General features: G+C 37.8%; 1 protein-coding gene across 6 annotated transcripts in view; it reads left to right on the top strand.

The window, feature by feature from the left end:
• Window positions 1-23,449, top strand: part of SORBS2 (sorbin and SH3 domain containing 2) — a 208,847-nt gene that overhangs the window by 139,147 nt on the left and 46,251 nt on the right. For 5 of the 6 annotated variants that reach the window (XM_057370228.1, XM_057370225.1, XM_057370224.1 and 2 more), the window contains 4 exons: window positions 13,552-13,696; window positions 16,030-16,205; window positions 21,516-21,582; window positions 22,396-22,440. In XM_057370228.1, coding sequence (XP_057226211.1) covers window positions 13,552-13,696; window positions 16,030-16,205; window positions 21,516-21,582; window positions 22,396-22,440 — 433 coding nt within the window. The remainder of the gene's footprint in view (window positions 1-13,551; window positions 13,697-16,029; window positions 16,206-21,515; window positions 21,583-22,395; window positions 22,441-23,449) is intronic. The other variant, XM_057370226.1, reaches the window with a different exon arrangement.

Raw genomic sequence — 23,449 nt, 5'->3', positions numbered from 1 at the left:
AGAGGTTCTGTGTTCTATATATGAATGTTACCAGTGTGTAATTGCTTGCTATGTAAGATCATGGAGTACTTACATACCTGAACGCTTTCACAACAGTAATTCTTATTAAGGATAATAATTGTTCTTTAAAAGAGTATGGATGATTTTGGGCTCCCTTCTCATCCCTTCTGATCTCATTTTACTCTGAGCAAATGGAACATCTGGCTTTTTAAACAGAAGCTGTACAGCCCTGCACAGGAAAAGATGGTGGGAATGTCAACGATTTAGTTGTCCATTGAACTGAGCAATGTTGAGATGAAGCCCTTTAATTTGCTAGTTCCTTTATTTAAATATACAAGTAAAACTGAACTGTATCTCCTGCTAACATTTACTTTCTTTCTGTTTCTTCTTCAATGTTATTTTGCTGTGTGTGGATGCTTTTGGCAAATAAGGCACCTCTGCCACCTCCTAGAAAAGAAAGTTTTCGGAAAGCAAGAGTAACTAATCACGAGAACGAAATTAATCTTCAGGCAGTAACTGCTGGCCCAGCTAAACACCATCCCACAGATACTGACTCTTACACTAGCGAGACGTCTGTTCAGGAGACAATGTCCTCTCAAATATCTAATACAAGTGTGTCCTATGCACAGAAAATCATTAAACCTCTGACTTCAGTCTCCAGTGCAGACACAAGTACAGTAGCTGGCATTAGTACTACTCTCCATCAAGGCCAAAGGCAGCAGTCTCAAAAGCGTAAGATATCTACCTTGAAATTAACCCGGACACATGACCCAGCAAGTAGCATTCCCTGTAATTCACAGCAACAGCTCAAGCCTGTTGAAGAACCACTATTTCCACAGAGGCCTGTCTCACCTGCCTGTAACCCCGTACATGAGATACACACAGCATCTCTTTCCATTCAGATAGTTCCCACCCCTGACAGTAAAGCAGAGCCTGAAATCCAAGATCATCCACCTAGTATTTCTCCAGATACTTCAAAGATGTCTTCAAACGATTTGGGACAAACGTCTAGAGTTCTTCCTTCTTCACAGGCTGCAGAATGCCATGTGGTATATTTAATTTTTCCATCTTTTATTTTAGATCTACATGAATCACTTAATAACCGTCTGTTTAGTTTTACTTACATTACCAAAGTTAGATCTTGTGTTTTCTGGGTAAAACTACCTGTCACATGGATCAAAACAGAAATGAGCAAAACCTGAAAGTTTTGGAAGGCTATTTTAAAAAAAAATTATCTACCTGAGCTGGAAGGCAGACTTCTTTGTTCCTCTGTGAACGCCTTATGGAGTGCAAATGCACCGTAGGAAATTAGTGTGCTGTAGGTGATACAGCTGCTTGAGTGGTTCTTCCTAGGGAGAGTTGCATTAGAGGGTTATTCTGCCATAGATGCTGGAAGGATCCAGTGTGGACAGAAAAGGGTTAGTTTGGGTTGAGGGAGATCAAATGCAGCTCTGCCAGTTTGCTAGGGCCATAAAAAAAAATACATTTTGTCAGTCATACAAAAAATACATTTTGTCAGCCTTTCTGCAAGGCTGGGCACTGCCGTCTCCTACATGCCCTGTGAAATAGCACTTACTAAAGAAAATGGGTTGGATAAACTAAAGAAAATTAAAGAAAATATTTCCTCTACACTTTATGCCTACTGAAATGAAAATTCTTTAACTAGGCTGATCTCATCTGGGAGAAATGGGAGTATCTGACACACAGTTTAGGACCAGAGGAGTCTGAGTAGGGTTTGTCACTGCTCAGAAACTCACTGAGCCAAATAAAATAAGCATGGGAGCAAGAAAGCAACAGTGAATACATACTAGGCAAAAGGAGAGCTCTGAATAGACATTGTCATTTCTTCTCTTCTTTACCTAGTCACATTAAGATTTTTCTGTTTAAAAAGTCAATTATTCTGGTACATCTACCAATATATGAACTTATTTGTGTTTGAAATTGAGGTAGAGATTGCTGTATCTGCCTCAAAGCTTTGTCTGAGTGAGAATCCCATCATGGCATGTTTGTGTTCATCTAGTTCTGCTGTAATCATTGTGGCTACTCTGAAGTCAATACAGCACTATTGACAGTCCTGTTGTCAACTGTAGTGACACATCTGCTTTTCTTCTTTCAGAGCATCACATTCAGCCAGGTCTCTACTCTAGAAGTCACAAGTACCTGCATTAACAACAGGATAGTTTTAAAATTGTGATGCCTGTCTCCCCCTTCAACTCCCAAGTAAAAAATTTGATCAGAACAAACCTCTGTGAAATTAGACGGCAAAAATCTGCAATGCTCCTTTTGAATTCTCTCTATTAAAAATAGGAGCACAGAAGGATTCATCATATTTTTCCTTCTCAAGACTGGACACAAAACTATCATCTTAAATCCTTCATTTAGGCTGCATAAAACTTAGAACATTTTCAGAAAAGCAAGTTGCTTTACCCCTTAGAAGAACCAGTCTGCTACTCAGTGATTTTTGTAAAAATCAAGTCAGTTCAAGCAAGAAGCACAGTAAAGAATCCATGTCAGAACTGTAAGGAAAGCTGAGCAACAGCTTTTTTTTTTCTGGTAGATAGAGTAGATATTAAGACTAGAGAAGACAGGCTTGCAAGACTTTTAAATATGGCCATCAAAAGATACTGTAAAACAGCAGAATAGGTGGAGGTGTGGACAGTACGATTTATGCATCTCTAATCTGTTCACTTACAAATGGTTACTCAGCCTGTTAGAATATGGTGCATTATATAAGGTCAGATAAATCGAAGTGTCTCTCAAACAGAAAGTATGACAGCTAACAAGGATTAGGGGAAATACCTTTTTATGATCAAGAATAACACTCAAAATCTAATCAGAAGGAATAAAAAATTATCTTCTAGCAACTTTTTTTTAGAATTTTTGAGGTCAAACTACATTTTGCAGTTTCTATCTAATTTAGAGTCTGGTTTAGTTTCACTTGGAGATGAAAAAAAAATCAGAAGAGTATCTCTGGTTTGTTTGGCAATTCTACACTTACTTTTGCCTTCTCCTTGGTTTCAGTGTGTGGGAAGCACTAGCAGAAATTTGGCAACTGAGTTGCTCTGAATAAAATGCTAAAAATTTCAGTTGGTCACAGAGATCATTAAAGAATGTGGCCAGCTTTTCAAGCTGTATCACTTTATGGATCTCTTATCTGCAAAATTCAGCTGACATTCTCTATGATTTATTTGAAATAAATTCTAATGAAGGGGTGTATTTGGCATCACAATTGAGTCATAGAGCCAGTGGGTTTTATAGATTTAAAATACATATCTAAAACTAGAGTACAAATCAGCATGTGAGGTGGTGTAAAATTCTGCATCAGGTGAGGTCCCAAAAATGAAGATGCCATGAGCTAAAGTTAGAGATAAATGCTGCAGCTATATGCTTAAAAATATTTATTTTCTGGCTCAGATCTCAGTTTAAAACCTTGAAACTGTTCTAGCTAATGCCAAATATTATGATCCCATTAGTGCTATATATCATAGTATTCTCAAAGTTCACTATTTCTCTCACATAGAAAATTAACTTTCAGTTTAGTATGGAGGATAGTACTTTCATTTTTAAAATTGGTTTAGGTCTGCAAGCTCTCTTTGTATACAAATTAAAATATTTTTTTACATGCAGCTTATTGGCTAATGTCAATCTATGTCCTTGAGAGATGCTCTCAGACTGTAAGTTAGGCCTGCCGACAATGTTCAAAGCTGCCACAGAAACTCAAAAAACATGTAGAAAGCTGCGAGTCTCCCTCTGCATCTAGGTTTATGTATGTGAAGGAGACTGAGGTGAGATCAGGTAATCATCACTTCTTAAGAGGTGGTAAATGAGAAATTCTGTGCATCTGTGGGTATCTGTGCCAGCCAACGTGTAGAATATGTTATGTCACAATGTCAGTATGGAAATACACAGCCGAGACAGCTTGTGTGGTCCAAGTTAATGTATCTTGCTATGTTTGTGCTCCTATTTGCACTCAATTTCAGTGGTTATCTGTTGAAACTTGAGCAAGCAGAAGTGTGGTATGACTCACTGAGTGACATTTTGTAAACACTCCTACTCAGAGAAAAGTTAAACCCCTCAAAAGTAAGTATGAAAATAGAAGCATTCAAGTTACTCAGTATTAGGGGCTTTAACATTATTAGTCGAGAGATGCTGCTTACTGCAGATACAGGAGAAATAACTGAAACTTTTTCAACAGAGAAATTAGTATTTGTTAGTATGAAACCAGTGCAGGTGAATTTTCTTGTCCAAGTTTCTTATAAGAAGTTATAAACTGAGGAAGAATTCTGAACTGCATCTTCAGAAATAATTGCCTGATATTTTTATGTTTATTCTGTTCCTGGGTGTGCTACTGTTCTAGATACCACTCAGTAAAACTGAGGATGTGAAACATTTGTTGTGTTGTTTGAATTCCTCAGATCAATTGAATGCTTGGTTTAGTCCAAATGTCCTGGAGGACCAAAACATCTATAGCAGATGTTTATGGAAGTGTTTGCGAGCCTTATAGCTGTAGAAAAGTGCATCAAAGAAAATAAGCCTCGAATTAAAAAAAAAAAAAAAAGAAAAATTCTAAATCAATTCATCTAGTACATTTCCAGATTTTAGGTATTGACAATATAGAGAGTCACACAGAAGAAAGAGAAGACAGGTTTCAATATGCTTGGGGACAGATGTGAAGCAAAGAAAATTGAGCATGTTAATTTTCATTTTAAGTTCTGTATCACTACTGTTGTTTTAGACAAAGGCTGAACTCCACCTCATTATACAGGGTTTAGAATAGGAGGGCTAGGTAGAAAAATGGGCATTGGAATATAAATTGCAGCATTAGTTTGGAGATTTTGAGATCAGTTTTTAACAGTTAAAATAGAGGTATTTTTACCCATTTGTGCAAATGTATGGGTGTAATTTGATTGTTGACTACTAAACTCTACTATGTATTAACAAAATGAGTTTATTCACTTATCTCTAAGTCTCCTTATCTGTGTCTTGACTGTTGAAGCAAGGCCAGTACTCTGGTGTCATAGTAATCTCACACCACTCCCCACATATCTTGCATTAAAACGATAAATTACTGATCTTGAAACCCATAGGAGGGTCACGTGTCTGCTTTATATGAATTGGATAAGAACAGGCCTCACATTTTACTATTTGGTGGAAGAGAAACATTTCAAAGGGCCATCAGAAAGCTGTGCTTCAGACCTTCTATTCACATCAAGACTGATGACATTTATCTCTCTATGTCTCAAGTGTTGCTCCACAACCCAAGATAGCCACACAGTCTAGCTAGTTTTTCATCAATCTAATTGATTAAGTACTTGTTTGGCATTTAATCCACCTGACTTCTGCTAGCATTTCTTGTGCCGTATCAATAACAAACCTAATCTGAAGCACACTGAATGGAACCAGTATTAAAAGTTTTCTGAAATGCATTCAGCCTTGTCTTTCTTATAGTTTTCACTGTGAAAAATATAAGAAAATACGATTCAGATATGAGATTTCATGCACAGTAAAAAATATGGATTAGTGGTAGCCAGCTGTATGTGTTTGAGATTACCAACACATGTTTTTCAAGGGGTATAAATCACTTTTCAAAAACAATGCCGTTTGCAATCACAATTTCAGCCACTCTTTCTCAGAGAGATGGTTATACACATGGCAGAATTCTAAAGTCAGGCAGAACAGAAGTTCTGCTGTATGAAGCTGAGAAGCTTCCTGTTGGGAATCAGTACCTAGAATTGCTGCATTCCATCTGCCTGCTTTGTAAGAATGATAACTTTATATTCTTTTTAAGAATTTGACTTGATGAAATCAGCTATTATTTGCCAAAGACAATTAATTAGATTCTTTAAAAATCTTGATTTCATTAGCTCTCTGGATGCACCCTGAATATCTGTTCTTTTGTTGTCCGTCCTTTCTTTGCTCAAGTGTGCAAGCAGTTGTCTCAGTTCAAAGCCAGAGGGTTTACTAGATTTCTTAACTCTCCAAAATTTCCTGTTCTTTTAACAGTATAGAGATTGATTTATACATTTTGGCTCAGTCATATGTAACTTTTCTTCTGGGGAATGCTGAGACGATATCTGGTCCCAAATCTTCAGAACATCTTTTTGACTCTGCCTCATAATTGCAGAATGATCTCCTGGTTCCTGTCTTTTGCTGGAGATCTTGTTATGATGGTCCGGTGCCATAGATAATGAAAATCATCATGAATTAGGATTTTCTCTTCCCTTTATGTACTTGTGAGATGAATTACATTTTCTTGTATGTGTATATAAATGCACATATCTTAAACAACTGATTTATTGCGCTATGTAACCATCTTAATTTCTCAAAAAATTAATTTTAACAGTATTCCATCGATCTTTTGACGTTTCCATTGTCAAATTAGTTCTCTCTAAAAATACTATGTCCTTTCACAATCATACATTCAGTTATTGATTATTTTGATTAGGAGGTAATCTGCTTGGATTTCCTCTGTGAAAAGATTAAATTGGGGGGTGGTGGTCAATTGTAGATTTGAAATGCTGCTATGAATAAGACTTGCATTTTAAGCTGTTGTCCTAAGTTCCTTCACTGTTTTAAATGCAGATTTTAACAGCAGTTTTTGGCTATTTTTGTGTACCCTAGAGATCCAGTGATGCCAAAGATTTCTTTTGAATCAATTGGAACAAGTGATAGATATCTATTCACATACTTAAGATTCTTTTCTGTAATGTTTATTCATAGGGATGGTCCCATTGACCTCAGTAAGGTTATTTGTGTAAATTCTAGTTGATCTCAATAAGAATTATGCAACTGGAACCCCAGTGACCTCTCATAAGTAGCATAATCTGGGTTGTGTTCCAAGTCTTCCATAAGGGCTTTAGAAGATATTTTCAGATTTTGGATTAAAATGCCAAAATGGCATTTTAATCTGATGGCTTGAAACATTTTTTCAATGATTAGAGTTAAAGACATCTGCCTAGTCTAAGCATAGGAAATAACCATATTGCTGATAACTGATATATATGACTAAATGTTGCTTTTTAAAGTAGTATTTACTGTGGATGGTAACTTAGTGTCCTCTGTTTTACATCAATTTAAAATCCCAAACACTCTTTCTCAGCAGCTATTCCAGAGTTCCTCAGCCCTATCAACAGTGCAACCATTAGTGCTGAAGTAGGCAGTATTTTGAATACTTAGGAATTGATTGAAAGCTTGTGGTTAATAGGCAGTATAGAAGGATTTGTGCAGCTGCTTAACAAATATTAGATGCCAACATGCTTTTCATCTTTAGTTCAAAAAGAAGCTGCAGATGCAAGAAGCCAGTTGCAGGACTAGTTTAAACTCAGTGTCCCGTGATGGATTTGAAATAACAGAACATAAAGCTTATACATTACATGGCAGTTTTCAGAAGCGCTCTCATGAGACTGCTCCCTTCAGCTTTTAAGGAGCTGTGCTGGATCCAAGGAGTTAGCATGTTTTGTTTCAGTATGTCCTGTTCTTGTGCTCCTAGTCTTTGTTCCTCAGATTTATACTGGTTACCCTAACAATCCTTATGTCCTCTAATGTTGAAAAGACTTCTGTGCATACACCTTATAGAGTAGGTCGACAGGGTGCTTCCAGGGTGCTTGGAATTTCTAAGATCATCCAAATATTTTTATTAGAGAGGCAGTGGAGAAGATGTATTCAGTCACCAAAGGCAAAAAATTCCACCACCTATTGCTTGCAGATCACATGAACATTCATTAATAACATTTATGTGTAGCTGGCAGTCCTGCCTGTCTTTATATTACAGTTAATTTCAAAATCATGCCTGTCCTTGGCAAAAAAAAAGAGTAACATTTGCAGAGATCAGACTTGCAGATACATTTTTCCTTTGAAAACAAAATGGACATGACATTCTCCAGCCTCATTTTTATGTGAAGTGTAAAATAGCATGAACCCTCTCAATGCACAGTGGAGATCATTAATATATGCAGTACATTATGAATATTCATCCTCAGCACACTATGGTTTCTGGCATTGCTTCCACTAATATTTCATGCATTCATTTCTTTCATGTTGTCCTACTCTAATATAGAGCGTGGTTGATTTATTTCCTAATCTTTGTTAACGTGAACTTCCTCGGGTAGATGAAAACCTTTCACTTTTGTAATTCCCCTACACCCAGCAAGAGGCAAAGGGAAAAGTTCTTTATTCATTAAGTAATCTGTTTCTTTTCTTATTTTTTTTTCCTCAAATCTCAGCTTGGAAACCTGAAAGTAACTGCCCCTGTGATGGAGGTAAATGCTTCACAGACACACAGACAAACAGCAACAGAAGCTTCTCCACTGCCTCTTCCTTCTCCTGTGGTACCAGTTAACAGAGCCTTTTTCTCACCAGACAGTGGCACCCATCTAGTACCATATTCCTTGCCAACGCTTGATGATTTTTTGCCTTCACGCTTTTATAAAACCCCAGCCCTCTCCCAGTTTTCATGCAAATGCCCATTCCTAGCTCCTGAGAGCATTACCCACAGGAACGACACAGACTCTGCCATGAGCGAGTGCTCCTCGCGCACAGTGAGTGAGTCCTCCACAGCCATTCTAGATGAGCTGCAGACTTGTAGCTATGATACCACTGACTGCTCTGAAACACCTTCCCCAACCTTGAGCCAGATGTCTGCTGTGTCAGATGGCACCACCTTAACCAACACTGCTGCCACTTCTCATGTAATTATGCTTCCTTTTTTCCTCCTCCGTTTTGTTCAAACAGGTTGTCAAAGGGGAGCAGACTTGGACCTTGTCTGTTACCCCATCACACAGACAAGAATTTTGTTAGTGTTTTTCCATGGTCGCAGTCTGTCAGTGTTTTGCAACAGTTGTTTCAAAAAAAAAAAGTCATTGACATAGGAGATTTGGGAGTAGGAGGTGATAACAAGAGTGTTGCAGAGTTGTGTGGTCAGCTAAGGTGTATCAAACACTTTGCTTAAAATAAAATAAAATAAATTCAAGAAATACCTGTTCCAAATGCATTAAAAGCAAGCATTCCTTAGAGTTTGAAGAGATATGTTTAAAATATTGTTAACAATTGACAGGTTTGTGGAGTTTGTAGCCTCTGGACTACCACAATTTTTTATTTACGCTGAGATTCAGATTTCAATAATGTAATTTGTAAATTCATAGTAAATGTTGGCAGTATTTAATGCAGTTTTTTCCCCAGCCCTGACCACTGACTGCGCAAAACTGGTTTTCTCTCCTCTAGCTAACCTTTTCCTCTCCTAAGCACAGTTTCTTATAGGACTGAACTGCATAAAATAATCTCATATTACCCAAGTGTCCTGCTACATTTCTCTAGTTCAAATCAAGGGAAAAACCAGTATGCAGTTAGATACTTTATATATACATTCATTTTTCTGTAACTTAGTGCACTCATATATGGGTAGAAAGAAGGTATGGAATCTGGGTCAAACCCAGATCACTTCTGATTTCTTTTGAGATTATCCACATGATTAAAATTAGTCAGAACAAAGCCTTCATTTAAATTAAGCAATTCATTGCTGAAGTGCAAAACAGAGAGATGTTCTGCATCCAAAGTTTTACTGGGTCACAGCAGTGTTCAAACTTTTTACAAATACTTTAGCATATTGTAATTTTTAGGCCTGAAAAGAACAAACAGTATACATATTTTCAAAGTTTTGTGTATATTCTACAAATAGTATTTTGTGCCCAAGATTGCACATAGTCACCTGGAAAGCCAGTGATGGGTTGTGAATGCTCTGGGTGCTGCTAATAAAAAATACTAATAGCTGTAGTTCTTAATTTCTGTAACACAGTTCTGAAACCATTTTCTGGTTTTTTAGGAATCATGGCTTTGAATCTGCATACAACCCATAGTTATAGCCAAAGATACCATAATCAATGTAGATTGGTCAGATACAGTCACTACAGAACCATTTACTAGCTATGGGAAGCATGGAACATTTATATTTTCTTGTAGCCTACTTCTAAAACTAGAGTTTTAAAACTAGCTTAAAACTAAAAATAGTCAGCTAACTGTATATGTTTTCTTTGAGCACCGTTTTTTGCAAGGGAAAGTGAACAGTTGGTCCTTCTTTCCTTTTTTGGGTTAGTCTCCCAGTAGAAGGCTGTAACAGTCAGGTCTGACCACCACTTTCTCTTTCAGACAAGGGAGGGATGAGCATAACATTTGTTCACCATTAATGGACAAAGGAAAACAGAGACTCCCACCAAAGGGTAGAAATCCCCTACAGTCCTACATAGCCCCACAGAAATTAAACTGCTGGCAGAACCCAGCTCTGCAGCGTAGAAGAGTCTTCATCTCCCACTCTCTGTAGAGGAGGGCCAGGAGGCCATAAATACATCCATGAAATGACAGAACGATGGGGAAGCTGGTGGCACATACACATGTGTTTTCATTGGCTCTACTCCTGTAATGATCTTCATTCTCAAAAGAAATTGCTGTTGATTTTGTAGGTGAAAAACACTGAGAGTGATTAAAGTAATATAGGATTGGGCCATCCAGCACTGTGCCTGTAACCATGATTTTAAAGACTTTGTGTCCACATTGAGGATAGTTGTTTATTCTTGAATTTCTTAATGAGGCTTTAGACAAAAAAAAGTTTTAAAGCAGCTCTTATAGAAGCAGCAGCAGCAGCAGGAAGATCTGAGACAAGAAAATGGACAAATATTTGAGGCAAAAAAGGTAAAAGTGCAATCAGTTTTCTTGACCTTTAGTCACAGATTACAGATTCTTTGAAAACCTGAAGTATAAGACTTGCAATTCTTATTTGGGCTTATGCTTAGAATTGTAGTTAAAATGAGAGAACAGCTGTTTTTGGAAACAATTCTTTCCTGATTCTATTCCAATTATGAACATTTTCCCTATAAAGTAATTTTTGTGGGTTCTTGTTTATGTAGTTTGAAATTATGGAATCTAATGGAAACTTGGAAATGGAAGTACATATTAGATTTTTGCCTTTTCCCAAGTTCTGTGACTGTCACGAGCTTAAAGAATCAATTCTCTGAGTGTTTTAGCCTAATTCAGTGTCTTGAGGTCAGGCATGTGCTTGGAGCATTCTTGCACATAACTGCTCAGATGCCCTTAATGGGACGTCTCTCCTCGTCTCAGCAGAGAGCAAAGCAGCTCCAGTCCCAGATGGATACTTCCCTCTGTTCTGATTCAGAAATCCAGAGTGCTGCTCTCTCTGATGCTCAGGCAAATTACAGGAATTTTAAACCTGATACCTAGGAGGAAGTGGCGCTGCTTGCAGTGAAGGACAGGTTAAGTATACTAAAGAAAAAAAAATAATAGAGGTTTCTAGGGAAAAGAACATCATGTAAAATGAGGATTGTTTTCCCAGTAAATTGAAAAATATATGCTTTTTGGTTAAATAGGTTTTTTTTCCATATTGTCTTCTTTTCCCTCAGAGAAGGCTATCCAGGAAAGCGTAAGTCTAATCCATAAATAGGCATCTTAAATTATTTCACTTCCTTCTAAAATCTGGGAATAAACTGTCATCTGGACCTAAAGTGGCACATTCTCAAATTGAAATGTCCCAAATGATTCCATGTGAAGGAAAAGCCTTTGAAACTTTATAAAACTTTCTTTTATAGCTAACCCTGTCAACAGTGTAAGATGTATCAGAGAAACAAATGAAATACCCAACTTTAGACACTTTTCTCAAAGAGAAAATCATTAGAAACTAAGAAATCATAGCTGAGCTGAGATCCTCTCTAATACATTTAGAAGCACACCCAAAAATGTTATATATGAATGTGCCACACACACATTTCTGGCTGATGGCCTTCAACTACTTGTGTCAGTCCTTTTTTTATGATATTATGTACTTCTTAGTATAAGTGCCTTACTGTCTAACTGAGCTATTTGGTAAGTCGTTTGCAGGAATATCTCAGTTTTTTATTACGGAAGTTCATAGGACTAACTTTCCAGTCTAGAAAGAACTCACACCAGTTCTGCTCAGAACAACAAAAGCCATAGTAAATGAGTAAGAAGGTGTAAGGCTCTGCACATAGTTGCACCCTGCTTTCCCTGGTCACAAGCTTTCCCAAAAAGACAATATGTCGGAAAAGAGAATGGGTGGACACCTGAAGTGGAGGAGAGATGGCTGGCCTCATGTTGAAACCTTAAACATGCCTTCATAGCTCTTGAAATGCTGCTTTTGAGTTATGTATTTATATTCTTACAGCTCCCAAGTTGTTAGGGTTTTTTTTTTTTTTTTTGGAGGAGAGGCTATGTGAGAAAAACCAACTTAGTTTTGATTCTAGACTTTACTAAGAGAGGAAACTTCTAAACACAAAATTTTCAATGGAGATGTCACTGCAACAGAAACTTTTCAGTTCACTTCTGCAAACAGGCATCCTTGAAATGAGAAGCCCTTGAATGCATCTAGGAGTTCACATGATGTCTGCATAGGGCCCAGAACTTGTTTTTCTCTCTTAGCTATGGGACGCCACGATGTTAAAAATTTCAAATCAAATCAGTAATCTCCAAATGACAATTGTTTACAGAGGGTCATGAATAATTTATTTTTTATTTGTAAAAATAATATGCATTTTATGGTTTTATTTATCCTTTGCCGCTTACCTAGTCTCGTTCACATTTGCAGCATGTTTTAATTCATTTTGTTATATAAAATTGAGCAAAGTTGTAGTTCTGATTCAGATTTGAAGAAGAGTTCTGCATTAAAGGAGATGTTGCAGAGAGTTCCTTCCCTTTTCTGCTGAAATATTCACTACCCTCTTATTTCATTCAATGCTTACTCAGTATCTCAGTTTTGATTCTTTCAGTTCTCCCCATGAATGTGATACAGCCCAGATGCAGGGATGCCAAACCTGGGGGTAGATCATTTCCTCTTGTGAAGTACCTCTACTGACTAAAGCCTCAATGGCTTTAGATGCTTGCTGCTTGATTGCCAGTTTGCTTAGCTCTCCCATTTTTGATTTTGTTCTGTCATTTTGTAGTTGTGGGGTTTTTTAATTAGTGCTATATATTTTTATTGTGACAGATTATGTATCAGTCACTCCAGCTGGCTCACATTTTTTTCAGAAATCATTGCTCACTCTTTTTAGCTAGTCTAATGGGACTTTTCCCTTCAGTCTTTGCAGAAATTCCCATTAATATCAGTAGTACTTGAGCATGTATTCTAAGGGAATATGTCTCCTGGTGTGAGGGATTTGTGGCAGACAGCCTTTATCACACAGTAGCAGGAATTTCACTGCCATCTTCATCTTCTATTGCTGTCAGGCATCTGCAAACCTTATTTTTGCCATCTTCATTGCCTTGACCGTGATCTTTCTGTCACCTTCCCATGGCAGCGTGCATCACAGACAGCACACACAAGGAGAGAAGAGGGGAGGTACGAGGTATATAAGAACTCATTCTGCTCCCTTTGTGCTAAGTTTTGTGTTTCAGTGAATGCAGATGCCACTGTGGCTGGGTACCTGACAACTGGTAATTGTTGCGTGGATGACAGTCTTGCATCACTCTTTCTTCGGGATGGCGCTCGGAGACCTTTGTGTGTAATTTAATGGGATATTGTTTTGTCTCTCTCAGGCTCAGATCACAGTGAATGGGAATTCTGGCACTGCTGCCAGCCCAGTGAGTCACTTTCAAAGGCCTTTTTCCCCTTCTTCAGCTTACCCTGCACCACCTTTGCTCAATTCCAACATTGCTATCATGCAGCATGGCAGGATGATGGGTAAGCCTCACACAAAATGTTTGCTTTATACGTTACATGGCATATTTTGATTCATGTGGTAAAGACTGCAAACAATTGTAAGAGTTCCTCACATCCACAATGAAGGTATTGTCTATTCATCTACCTTGGGAAGTAAATGCAAAAAAAACAAAATCATTTATTATTAGGGACAGTAATGATCCTTATTTGGAGTTGCTGTTATGTTTTATTACTTAGGTGTGTGAGTTAACCTTTTGCTAGTTTTCTACGAGCCTTACCAAGGAAAGGACATCTGTCAAAATAGCTCAACCTGGGCAGCCCCTTCAGATTTTGCTTTAAGAAACCAAGGGCCAACTTTGTACTTTGGTCCTCCCCACAATTTGCATAATTCTTCAGCAAAAATACTGTCAACAAAGGGAGGGCTCTGGGCTTTTAAATTCCTAAAGCCACATCAATCTAAAATTTATTCATTGTGGGTTTTTTTAGGGCATCTTTAATTTAAAAATTAAACACAAACCAAGTATTATCAGCCTTAGAAAGGCTCTTTGCCAGTAGAATCCTGTTTTGCCAAGAGAATAATTTGCTTGCTGCTTTTTCTACCAGTGTTTTGCATATTCAGATAAGGTTATACATGGAAAATAACTTGAATGTGATCCCAGAGTTTACATTTTTGTTGTGCTTGGAGGGAAATTAGGTGACGGTTCTCGCTCTGAGACTTAACATCTTAGACAAATGCAGCTGTCATCATAGGGATAAGTACAAAAACTGTATGCATGGGTTTCTCCACATCCTAGAATTCTAGATTTTTTTATTACTCCCGGTTTGCTGATGTAAAGGCCTATCAATACTAGTTTTGGATATACCTAACCTACGTATTTTCCCACAATTTTCACTCTTTTATGATGCTGAAGTTCAGTGTTCCACAGTAATAGCCTGATTTAATTCTCTTTGCTCGTGTAAAAATCCCCCCGATGGCCTCAGTTTGAGGCCTATGAAGAATGAAGGATCAAATCCAAAATGTTTTCTAAATTTAACATCATGCATTTTGGGAAAAAGTTCCAAATATTCAGATGTTTGCCACACAGAGCTGCCCCTCGCCATATATGTGTAGTACTGAATTATTTACAGGATTTCAGACTCAAGTAAACAGCTGAAATAGCCATGCCAAATCCAGCGCTGCAGTAGGAGTGAGCAGAAATATTCAAATTAAAATCAGAGCTTTCAGTCACCAGAGCTCCTTTTGCAGACTCATCTTACAATTCATATATTTTTCTTCAGGATAATCAGTGAATGTTAATGTCACGTGAAAGTCAATTATAGTTGTCACCATTAGTGTTAGAACACACATTTTTACTCCCTGCAGTCATTTATCCTGCAGTGGAAACGTCTCACTGTGCCTGCACTTGCAAAACAGAGGCTTTGTCACAGCAGCCCACTAATCTGCTGAAACCTGCTGCCTGAAGGAGCAGGGCTCTTTTCCCTGTGTGCACGAAAGAGTATTGTCTGCAGAAGTACAAATTTTCATGTCACCTCCCAGCACTAAGGTGGTTTTTGTAAAGTACTCTGCATTTTAAGGTGAAATGGTAAAAATGATATATACATTTCACTAATTATAAAGGAAGATTTGAGGCAGAAGGGTAGAAATACTCCAAATCACTACAAACCAGTAGGAGCCTGCACAGTTCTCCTGAATTACTGTAGATGAATCATCAGAGTGCTCTACACATGCCAAGGTATTGAAGACCACTTTTATGGATTATATGTAGAGTCACATAAACACCAACATACTGTAAGGGAAGAGCATTCTGTGTCAGAATTTGCTTGTTAAAAATATTCATGTGTCTAAACTTCTTATTTCTAAGCACATATCACATAAGTTTTTGTGCAAGGCTGTTTGCTGTGCTTACAGAACAATTACAGAGCAATTTTCTATTGTTTGCTAGACTTGGAGGGTGGAAGTTTTGAAATTAGTCACTAGTTTCCAAGGAATGGGGAAAAAGGTGCAAGAATTTGATTTATAGGAGAAAGGCTGCTGCACCTTTCTGAATAGCTTTTGCTTTGTTTGTGGGTTTTTGTCCTCTTTTTGTGGGCAAGTTGTTGTGAAAAAGTAGTACTACTGTAGTTAAAGTTCTGAGTTTAATGGCATGTCTGGTCCATAAATAAGTTCATAATTCTGTTAATGTAACACTGAGTAGAGTAAAGCCCTAACTAAGATGTTTGGTTTTTTTAAAAGAATATATATGTGATTAAGGTTGTCAGTTTTTGTATGGAATAGTGAAATGGGGAAGTGTATTTTAACTGCCAAGTATGGTTGTTGTGTCATTACACAATATTCTGTCATGTTATCTTTACAGAGTCCACAGAGACATACTCACAGCATGTTCAGAATGTTGGCAGCACCACCACCACCAGTACAATACCAATCTGTAGATCCTCAGAAGAAGAAAAAAAAATTACAGTAATTAAAGCTCCACATTATGCAGGGATTGGCCCGGTAGATGAATCTGGAATCCCTACAGCAATTAGAACGGTAGGAAATTCTGGGAAATCTGTGTATGAACTCAAACAATGAACTGATTGTTGTTAATGGGTTTTTCACATTCTTCTACTCTTATATAATGTGGAATACAGTGTGCGTAATCAGCGACCTCGTGAATATAATATTGTGTTTTGACGAAAAGGAGAATGCTGATGGGAGCATAATTGGGCAACCTCATGTTTCTAGCTTTAATTAGAAGTAGCCAAAACTTTGTGTCTTTCTTGTGTCTCTTGTACTTCTTGCCTTTTGGAGATGCACGGTGATTGCGTTTGGTTTATTTCCAAAATAAAGTTTATGCATATTATGTACATATGTATGTGAGTGTGCAAATATTCGTATATACATGTGCGTGTGTGCGTGTGTGTGTGTACATAAAAATGTCATGCTTTTGCATTTTTGGGGTCATGGTTTGCATGTCATCAGGGTGGCGTAGAAATGCATAGTTCTGTTCTGACAGCGATCTAAGGGAGTATCATTTTTGTGCCAGTGCAGTAAATAATCACTGTGCCCTTGAGTGACACATGAACGAACAGCTTGGGAGCCCTTTCATTGTGACCAGCCCAGTTTTGATCATCTGCCGCTGGTCACTGCTTGAGTGGTCCCAGGATGTCAAACTGAAGAGTTTTGTTTTCACTATGCTGAAGCATTCTTTCCACTCTGCTGTCAGGGCAGCCTCTTCTGGCTGCTCCAGAGAGCACAGTGGCAGCTGCACTGGGTCTGTGAAGGCAGCACTTGCTGGCCTTCCCAGCCAGAGAAGAACTGCTGTGCTGGACGGAGAAAGTGAGAAGAGTGGGAGCCAGGATGAAAGCGGCAGAGCCCTTGCAGGTGAAGTCTTAGTGAGGTGCAGGGGTGTAGCAGCTGTTGGATGTGTCCTGTCTGCCAGTACTGACATATGGGGCTGTGTTGTATTGCCAAGAACTGCTTCAATGGATTGAAAATTAGGGGGGAAGTCGTGAATTGATGGAGAAAATCAATAGGAAAAAATCAGAATGAGTGGTAAGATGGGGACAATTTTTGTAAGGATGGGGGGAAACTCTGGCATTTCTTGCTTTATTTTGGACATAAAAAAGTAATATAATCAGAATCTCTTAAAAATGAAGAAATTTTTTCACAACAATCCTCTAGCTTCTTGCCCTCTTTTTAAATAAATAGTCCCTATGTTTTATATTGGATATAGTAATTGGTTTTGTGCATTTTTAGTAGCAGATTGTTCTAATAGGGTGCATATCAGTTACATAAGATTATAGCAGAAATCCCTCTTAAGTGTGCCTAATGAAGCTGGCAGTCTGCCAAACTATATTTAACTTTCGGGTTGTATGAGATGAGTCTCACAGATTTTCTCCTAAAAACATAATGCAGTTTGAATTAGGACATTTTTGTGCGGGTTTTGCTCTGGTTTTTGTTGTTTCAATGTGAAGAAGTCTTATAGCCTGTGAGCTTAGTACTGTAGAAATAATTCTCACAATGAGATATAAGTTAAAAGTTTATGCCAGTGTGTATCTGTGCGAGTGTGCCTGACGTGTCATTTTGTGTCTTTATTCTGCTTCCTTAAGACATAGCTGATAGTAAAATTGTCTTCAAGATCCTGATTTGAAATTACTTTATAAGTGTGCACAAGTATATTTGAGCCCTGTGTAGCCCAGCTGTGCAAGAACAAAGCTGGTATAGTTGTCAGCAATGATTCAAATGTGCTGCACCTTGCAAAAGTGCTAAAACTGCATTTTCCCTTAATAGTAGAAGGTAGGGTATATCAGCTGCCCTTTCCCCAAGGTCAATGAGCAATCCAAATAGGAATCTTCTCCCTGAAAGTTCAGCCTCAGTCCGTCTGAAGAGAGCTTCAATTTGTCATTGCATGTAAAGTTTAAAAGTTTCCTATTTTTCTATCTTTGTGAAAATGGCAACAGTCAAGCAGTAAATTAAGATTCGTAGGTTGTAGGTAACATGCACACTGTGCTCCAAAATGTTGTTCTGCTCAAAGTTAAGGTTGTCAGTAAGAACTCAGGACTATCTGTGTTCCAGATTTTGAGTGCTTTTCAGGAGTAGAGAGGTTGTGCAAGATGTGGTTGTCTCCTCCAAGTCTGTCTTTACTATCAGAACATGGTTTGCGACACCTCTGTAGCCCAGGAAAACAGAATGATGTTCTTTCTATTCCTGCTAATCCATTCTGTCCCAGGCTTCTGAGAAGGAAAGGGCTCCTATAAAGATTTCAATCTACACAGAACCATCATCCCATATTAGTATGTTCCTTCTATGCTACTTCAGCTCCTTCTAGCTCTGGGAAATGCAAGTCTGAAAATTCAGATCATTGTTAAGTTCTGCCTTTGTGCCAAGCCCTGCCCAAAAGATGGTAAAATTCCAAGACACTAAAAATGAAGTCTCTGAAAAAGAGAGGGTAAAATGCTGCTCGCTCAGAAAAGCATTCAGTCAAATGCAGCACCATTCACCACTGACAGGGACCTGGGAAAGGTAAAAAGATTCATGGAAAGCAGTAAGATTGCACTGTTTTAGTCTATACAAAATTATTGCCCTATATCTTATTATCAGAATTAATCTGTAGACTGAAAAGGCCTCTACTTAGTAAGAATGAAAAAAAAACAAACCAAGTCCTACTACATTTGTTTTCCATACTTAGCAATGTAATATTTAAGCTTGAAAAAAAAAATAAACAGAAAAAACAGAGTTCCACTGGAAGTCACAGAATCACAGAACATTCTGAGGTGGAAGGGACCCACAGGGATCATCAAGTCCATCTTTTAAGTGAATGGTCCGTACAGGCATCCAAGCATTATGAGCACCCTGCTCCCACCAAGTGAGCTAATCTCAGGGTCACAGAGGCCTCCTTTAATTGCATTCTTCCTGATGGATGATTACAGTACTGCAGTGATTATGGGCTCTCCTAAAGAGCAATTGCAGTTACTTCTTTTGTCCTCTTCATGCTATTTGGCTGATTGTTTTTTCTCATATGATGACACCATGTTCCAACATTTAATTGCATCAGCTGTAATGCATACAAAGTAGTATTGGCATCTGAATGGCTTGGTGCATTGTGAATACTGTTAATTCCTCAAACAGTGCTGGTGTGTGGGATTAGTGAATATAAATTGAGAAAATGTATTTCAAAACTAATGTATTCTATTTCTTAGCTAATCCTATCTGGTTTATAACTTAAAGCCAAATTATTGGCTCAGGCCTGAAACCCCTATGAGGGGTTAGGGAGATGAGGAGAGAAAGAAGCATTCAAATATCCAAAAAGATTTTGGGACACCTTCTTCTCTAGTCACGTGGAAGCTTCTCCATACCTGATCCCTATCTGGGAATCTCCTGTGACTTTGTGGAGGACCTGGCAATGCTTGACAAACAGTAGGGACATAGCAGGGGTATTTATGCATTATTTGCAATTTGTTCATCTACCACTTGAGACTTTTTTGGCTTGATACGACTGGAAAGGCATTTGCAATATCATGGGACTGAAACTCATGTGGTTTCTGTTGGTGTGGGAAATGAGGAGGAGCAGGGTGGTTATGCCCATCAGAATGAATTCCTTCAGACCTTGTGGGCTTCCTTATAAACTTTTGACCATGTGTGTTCCTGGAGCACCAAACAGCATACTTGTTTCAAATCTGCTAAATTATTTTAACCAGAGTTCTGCTAGTCTAGCTATTTAATATCTTCTGGGAAACAGTGTTAAAATTATCCAAATCTGCTTCTCTTGGCAGAATTCAGCAGTATTGGTTGATGGGGGAAGGGACCTATCTTGGGACAAAACTGAACCTGCTTTATCTCTATCTTGCAAGCAGGTCTAGGTAAAAAAGCATAACTCTTTGCCTAATTTTTTTGCTTACCCAGGAGATCCCCAAGTTCTTCAGTTTACTGTCAGCTCTTCTTTTAAACATTGTTCTAATATCATTTAATAGCAGTTCTATGAGAACTCATATGGAGTCCTCAAAATACAGGAACATTTCTGCCTAGTCCCTTATTTGAGTAAGAGCTCACCATTGTGAACAAAAGATACTCATTATGTACAGAAGCTGTAATGAGTAATCATGGCAAAAGTGTGATTTAGCAAAGATGGCAGTGAACACACTCAGATCTGTCCAGTCTTCTGTAGGGAAGAATTTTATCACTTTCTGTGGTAAAGAGGAGTGAGCAAAGTGATTGCAAGTTTAATATTAGCTAGTCAAGATAATGCACTTCAAGAGGGGTCCTTTGAATTATCCCAGTATACCATGAGGTTTGAAGATAACTTTTTTGGTTGCCCTGGGAAGCTGTGGATGCCCCATTCCTGGAGGTGCTCAAGGCCACATTGGATGGAGCTCTGAGAAACCTGGCCTAGTGAAAGTTGTCCCTGTCCATGGGAGGAATGTTAGAACTTGATGATCTTTGAGGTCCCTTTCAACCCAGGGCATTCTACAATTCTCCGCATTAAAACTTCTGCTTTTCTGACTGCTGTGGGGCAAGTAAAGCTTAAGCACCTTAGAATAATTTGGAAAACAGGTTTTCAGTGTTAATCCTTTTTTGATATGTTATCATCCTACCTCAAAGAAAATTGAAGCAAAAGAAAAAATGCACAAGGGTTAGAGATAAAAAGAAGCACAAGTAGATGTTGATATGAGCAGAGTTTGGGAACCTTGGGACTACTTAGTTTGCAAATGTAAGGATAAGTATCATTTAATGAGTGATACTGAAAGGTATATTGTACTCACTTTTTCTCAAAACAGAAAAATAAGTTAAAACTAGGTTGTCTGGAAATGGCATTTAAAACTAGTAAAAGGAATGCTTTTTGTTTTAAATCCAAACATTAACTCTGAAATATTGTGTAGCCTTAGTTCTTTTCTCAGTAGTATTTCAAAGCTTTTCTGCATTATTGAACAATTACATTTTGAAAGTAATTTAAGCTGGAAATTGCTAGGAGGTCAAAAGAGGCTCTTCTTGCATGCTTATAATCATAACTGCTGAGGTGTTTCTATTTTCCTGTAAAGAATCTAGCATTTATCATTGTCAGATGTAGGGCACTAAGATGATAAACTGTTGATCCGGCACTAATTCCTGTGTTCTGAACCGTTGTACCCTCACAAGATTAGAGTCCAAGACTGACTCAATCCTTAATGTCTTCCAGAATTTGTTACAGGAATTCCTTGATGAAATGCACAAATAAACTCAAAATACATTAAAATGTTTATATTAAATAGGCAATAAAATATAATAGACTTTCTGTCCAGAGTAGTATTAAATGTTTGATCCGATCTGTACACACAGGTATTTTTATTTTGTTGTTAATTGGTAAAACTCTATTTTCTTTAGACAGTTGACAGGCCAAAGGATTGGTACAAGACCATGTTCAAGCAAATCCATATGGTTCATAAGCCTGGTGAGTATGTTTCTGTCTCCTCATGACCAGTTTGAGGGATGAGAAATAGTCTTCTGTAGGTCTCCTACCATCTGTTCTGCCTTTCTTTTGGAAAATTAAGTGTTAGAACAGCATGGGCTAGTACAGTCTGGTTTAAGAATAGATCTTGTGCCTGAAATGAATTGTTTTCATAGAATATCTTCCTTGATTTTGCTGAAATGGAGCTTTGATGACACTGCCAGCTTTTTAGTCCTTTATGATTATCAGCAAGGTTGTCAGGGAACATGGTATAAATGGCAGTTACGCTCATTACACCTCCAGAAGGAAGGAGACTTTATCTATCTGAGGTAGAGCTGACATTCAGTATGGTCACACAGAATGTTAGTGGGAGAATGAAATGTAGCAGGAGAATGTTGGCTTACAAGATTTATTTTGAAAACCAGTCACGTCATAGATATTTAGCATTGCCTTTTGTGATAGGAACAACAGCTTAGCAGTCTGTAGCAGAGGAAAGCTGACAAAAGGAGGAAATTTAGCTTGTGGAAGGGGAAAAAGCAGGCCAAAATTAATTTGTAATTTGGTGCTAACTTAGTAAGTACATAGCATGAATGACTTGAACAGCAGATACCATTTTAACAATAAGATGGCAAAAACAACCTATGGTAAGTATAATGGGAAGACAGAGTCTTCCAGAAGCACCTATGAGATGAGGAAAAGAAATACAGTGCTTGATTGCCTACCAATCTTCTGTATGTATTTTCAAAAACAAAGCTGAATTTCTGTAATGAACTGGCATGTATGGCACTACCATAACACATGTATTTCTTTTTGTAGATGACGACACAGACTTGTATAATACTGCATATGCATACAGTACTGGTAGGAATTATTCCCTGTTCAAAGTGACGCTTTTGTTAATGTCAGCAAGTGATGGGGTAGTTAACTCTTCACGCTCGCTTTTGTGATGCTTGTAGAGACACTTCCATTGTCTTGTTTGATCTGAGTTGTTCATGCATTTTTCCCCCAAAAGAGTTTCATTTTAGTTTCATTCTTACTACATAAATGACTTGGGGCTGTGGACCTCTTAACTGCAGAGGGAATACACTGTAGCGCTGTAGTTTCTTGATTACATTGCAATTATTTTCACTAGTGTTTGTGAGTAATGCAGCCTTTCCTTATGGAAATGAAAATACCAATTATTGACTTGGAAAGACAAAAAGTGTGTACTGAAAACACCTTAAAAACACCCTGAAGAGTGCGTAATAAAACTGACTGTTTTACAACCTTGTCCATTTTTGCTATAGGCACTGCTGGTGATGTTATTTAGCTGCAAGAAAAGACATTCATCTAAGATACGTAATCATTTTGTCTTTAGGACAATTATACCCATTTGGTAACATTATTTACAATAAAAACCAAAAATGAAAGTGTGAGTAGACTATGTGCAAAAAAGTCATAGTGCCTTCTGCAAAAATGCCGTTAAAAATTTTTCCATTTCAGTTTTTGTTGCATTAGACGTGCTCTCAATAGTGCCTTTCTCTGTGCTGTTGAGAGGATTTGTTGTGGGTCAGTGGTTTGACATCTCTTTGTACTCATGTGATCCTCTTCAAGATATGCTGTTGCCTCATCATCACACATTAACTAATTAATAAAACAATGAAAAAGGTGTGTTTCCTGCCTTTGTCTTCTTAACACAGAACAACTGAGCAATAGGATGAGCCTGAAAATTAATTACAGGCTGTCATTAACAGCTGTGATGAATTATGTATGCATTAACTTCTCCTCCATCAAAATAATAATGAATTTATTTTAAATATACTGTACTTTATCTATGTGTTTGTAATTTTATGCAAAAATATATGATGTTTTCTTATGAGCTGCATAATAC

The sequence above is a fragment of the Malurus melanocephalus genome, unplaced genomic scaffold (genome assembly GCF_030028575.1).
Source record: "Malurus melanocephalus ecotype Western Australia unplaced genomic scaffold, MMel_1.1 scaffold_121, whole genome shotgun sequence".
NCBI classification, from domain to species: Eukaryota; Metazoa; Chordata; class Aves; order Passeriformes; family Maluridae; genus Malurus; species Malurus melanocephalus.
Note: the sequence above shows the minus strand (reverse complement) of the source record. Positions and strands in the feature narration are given on the sequence as shown.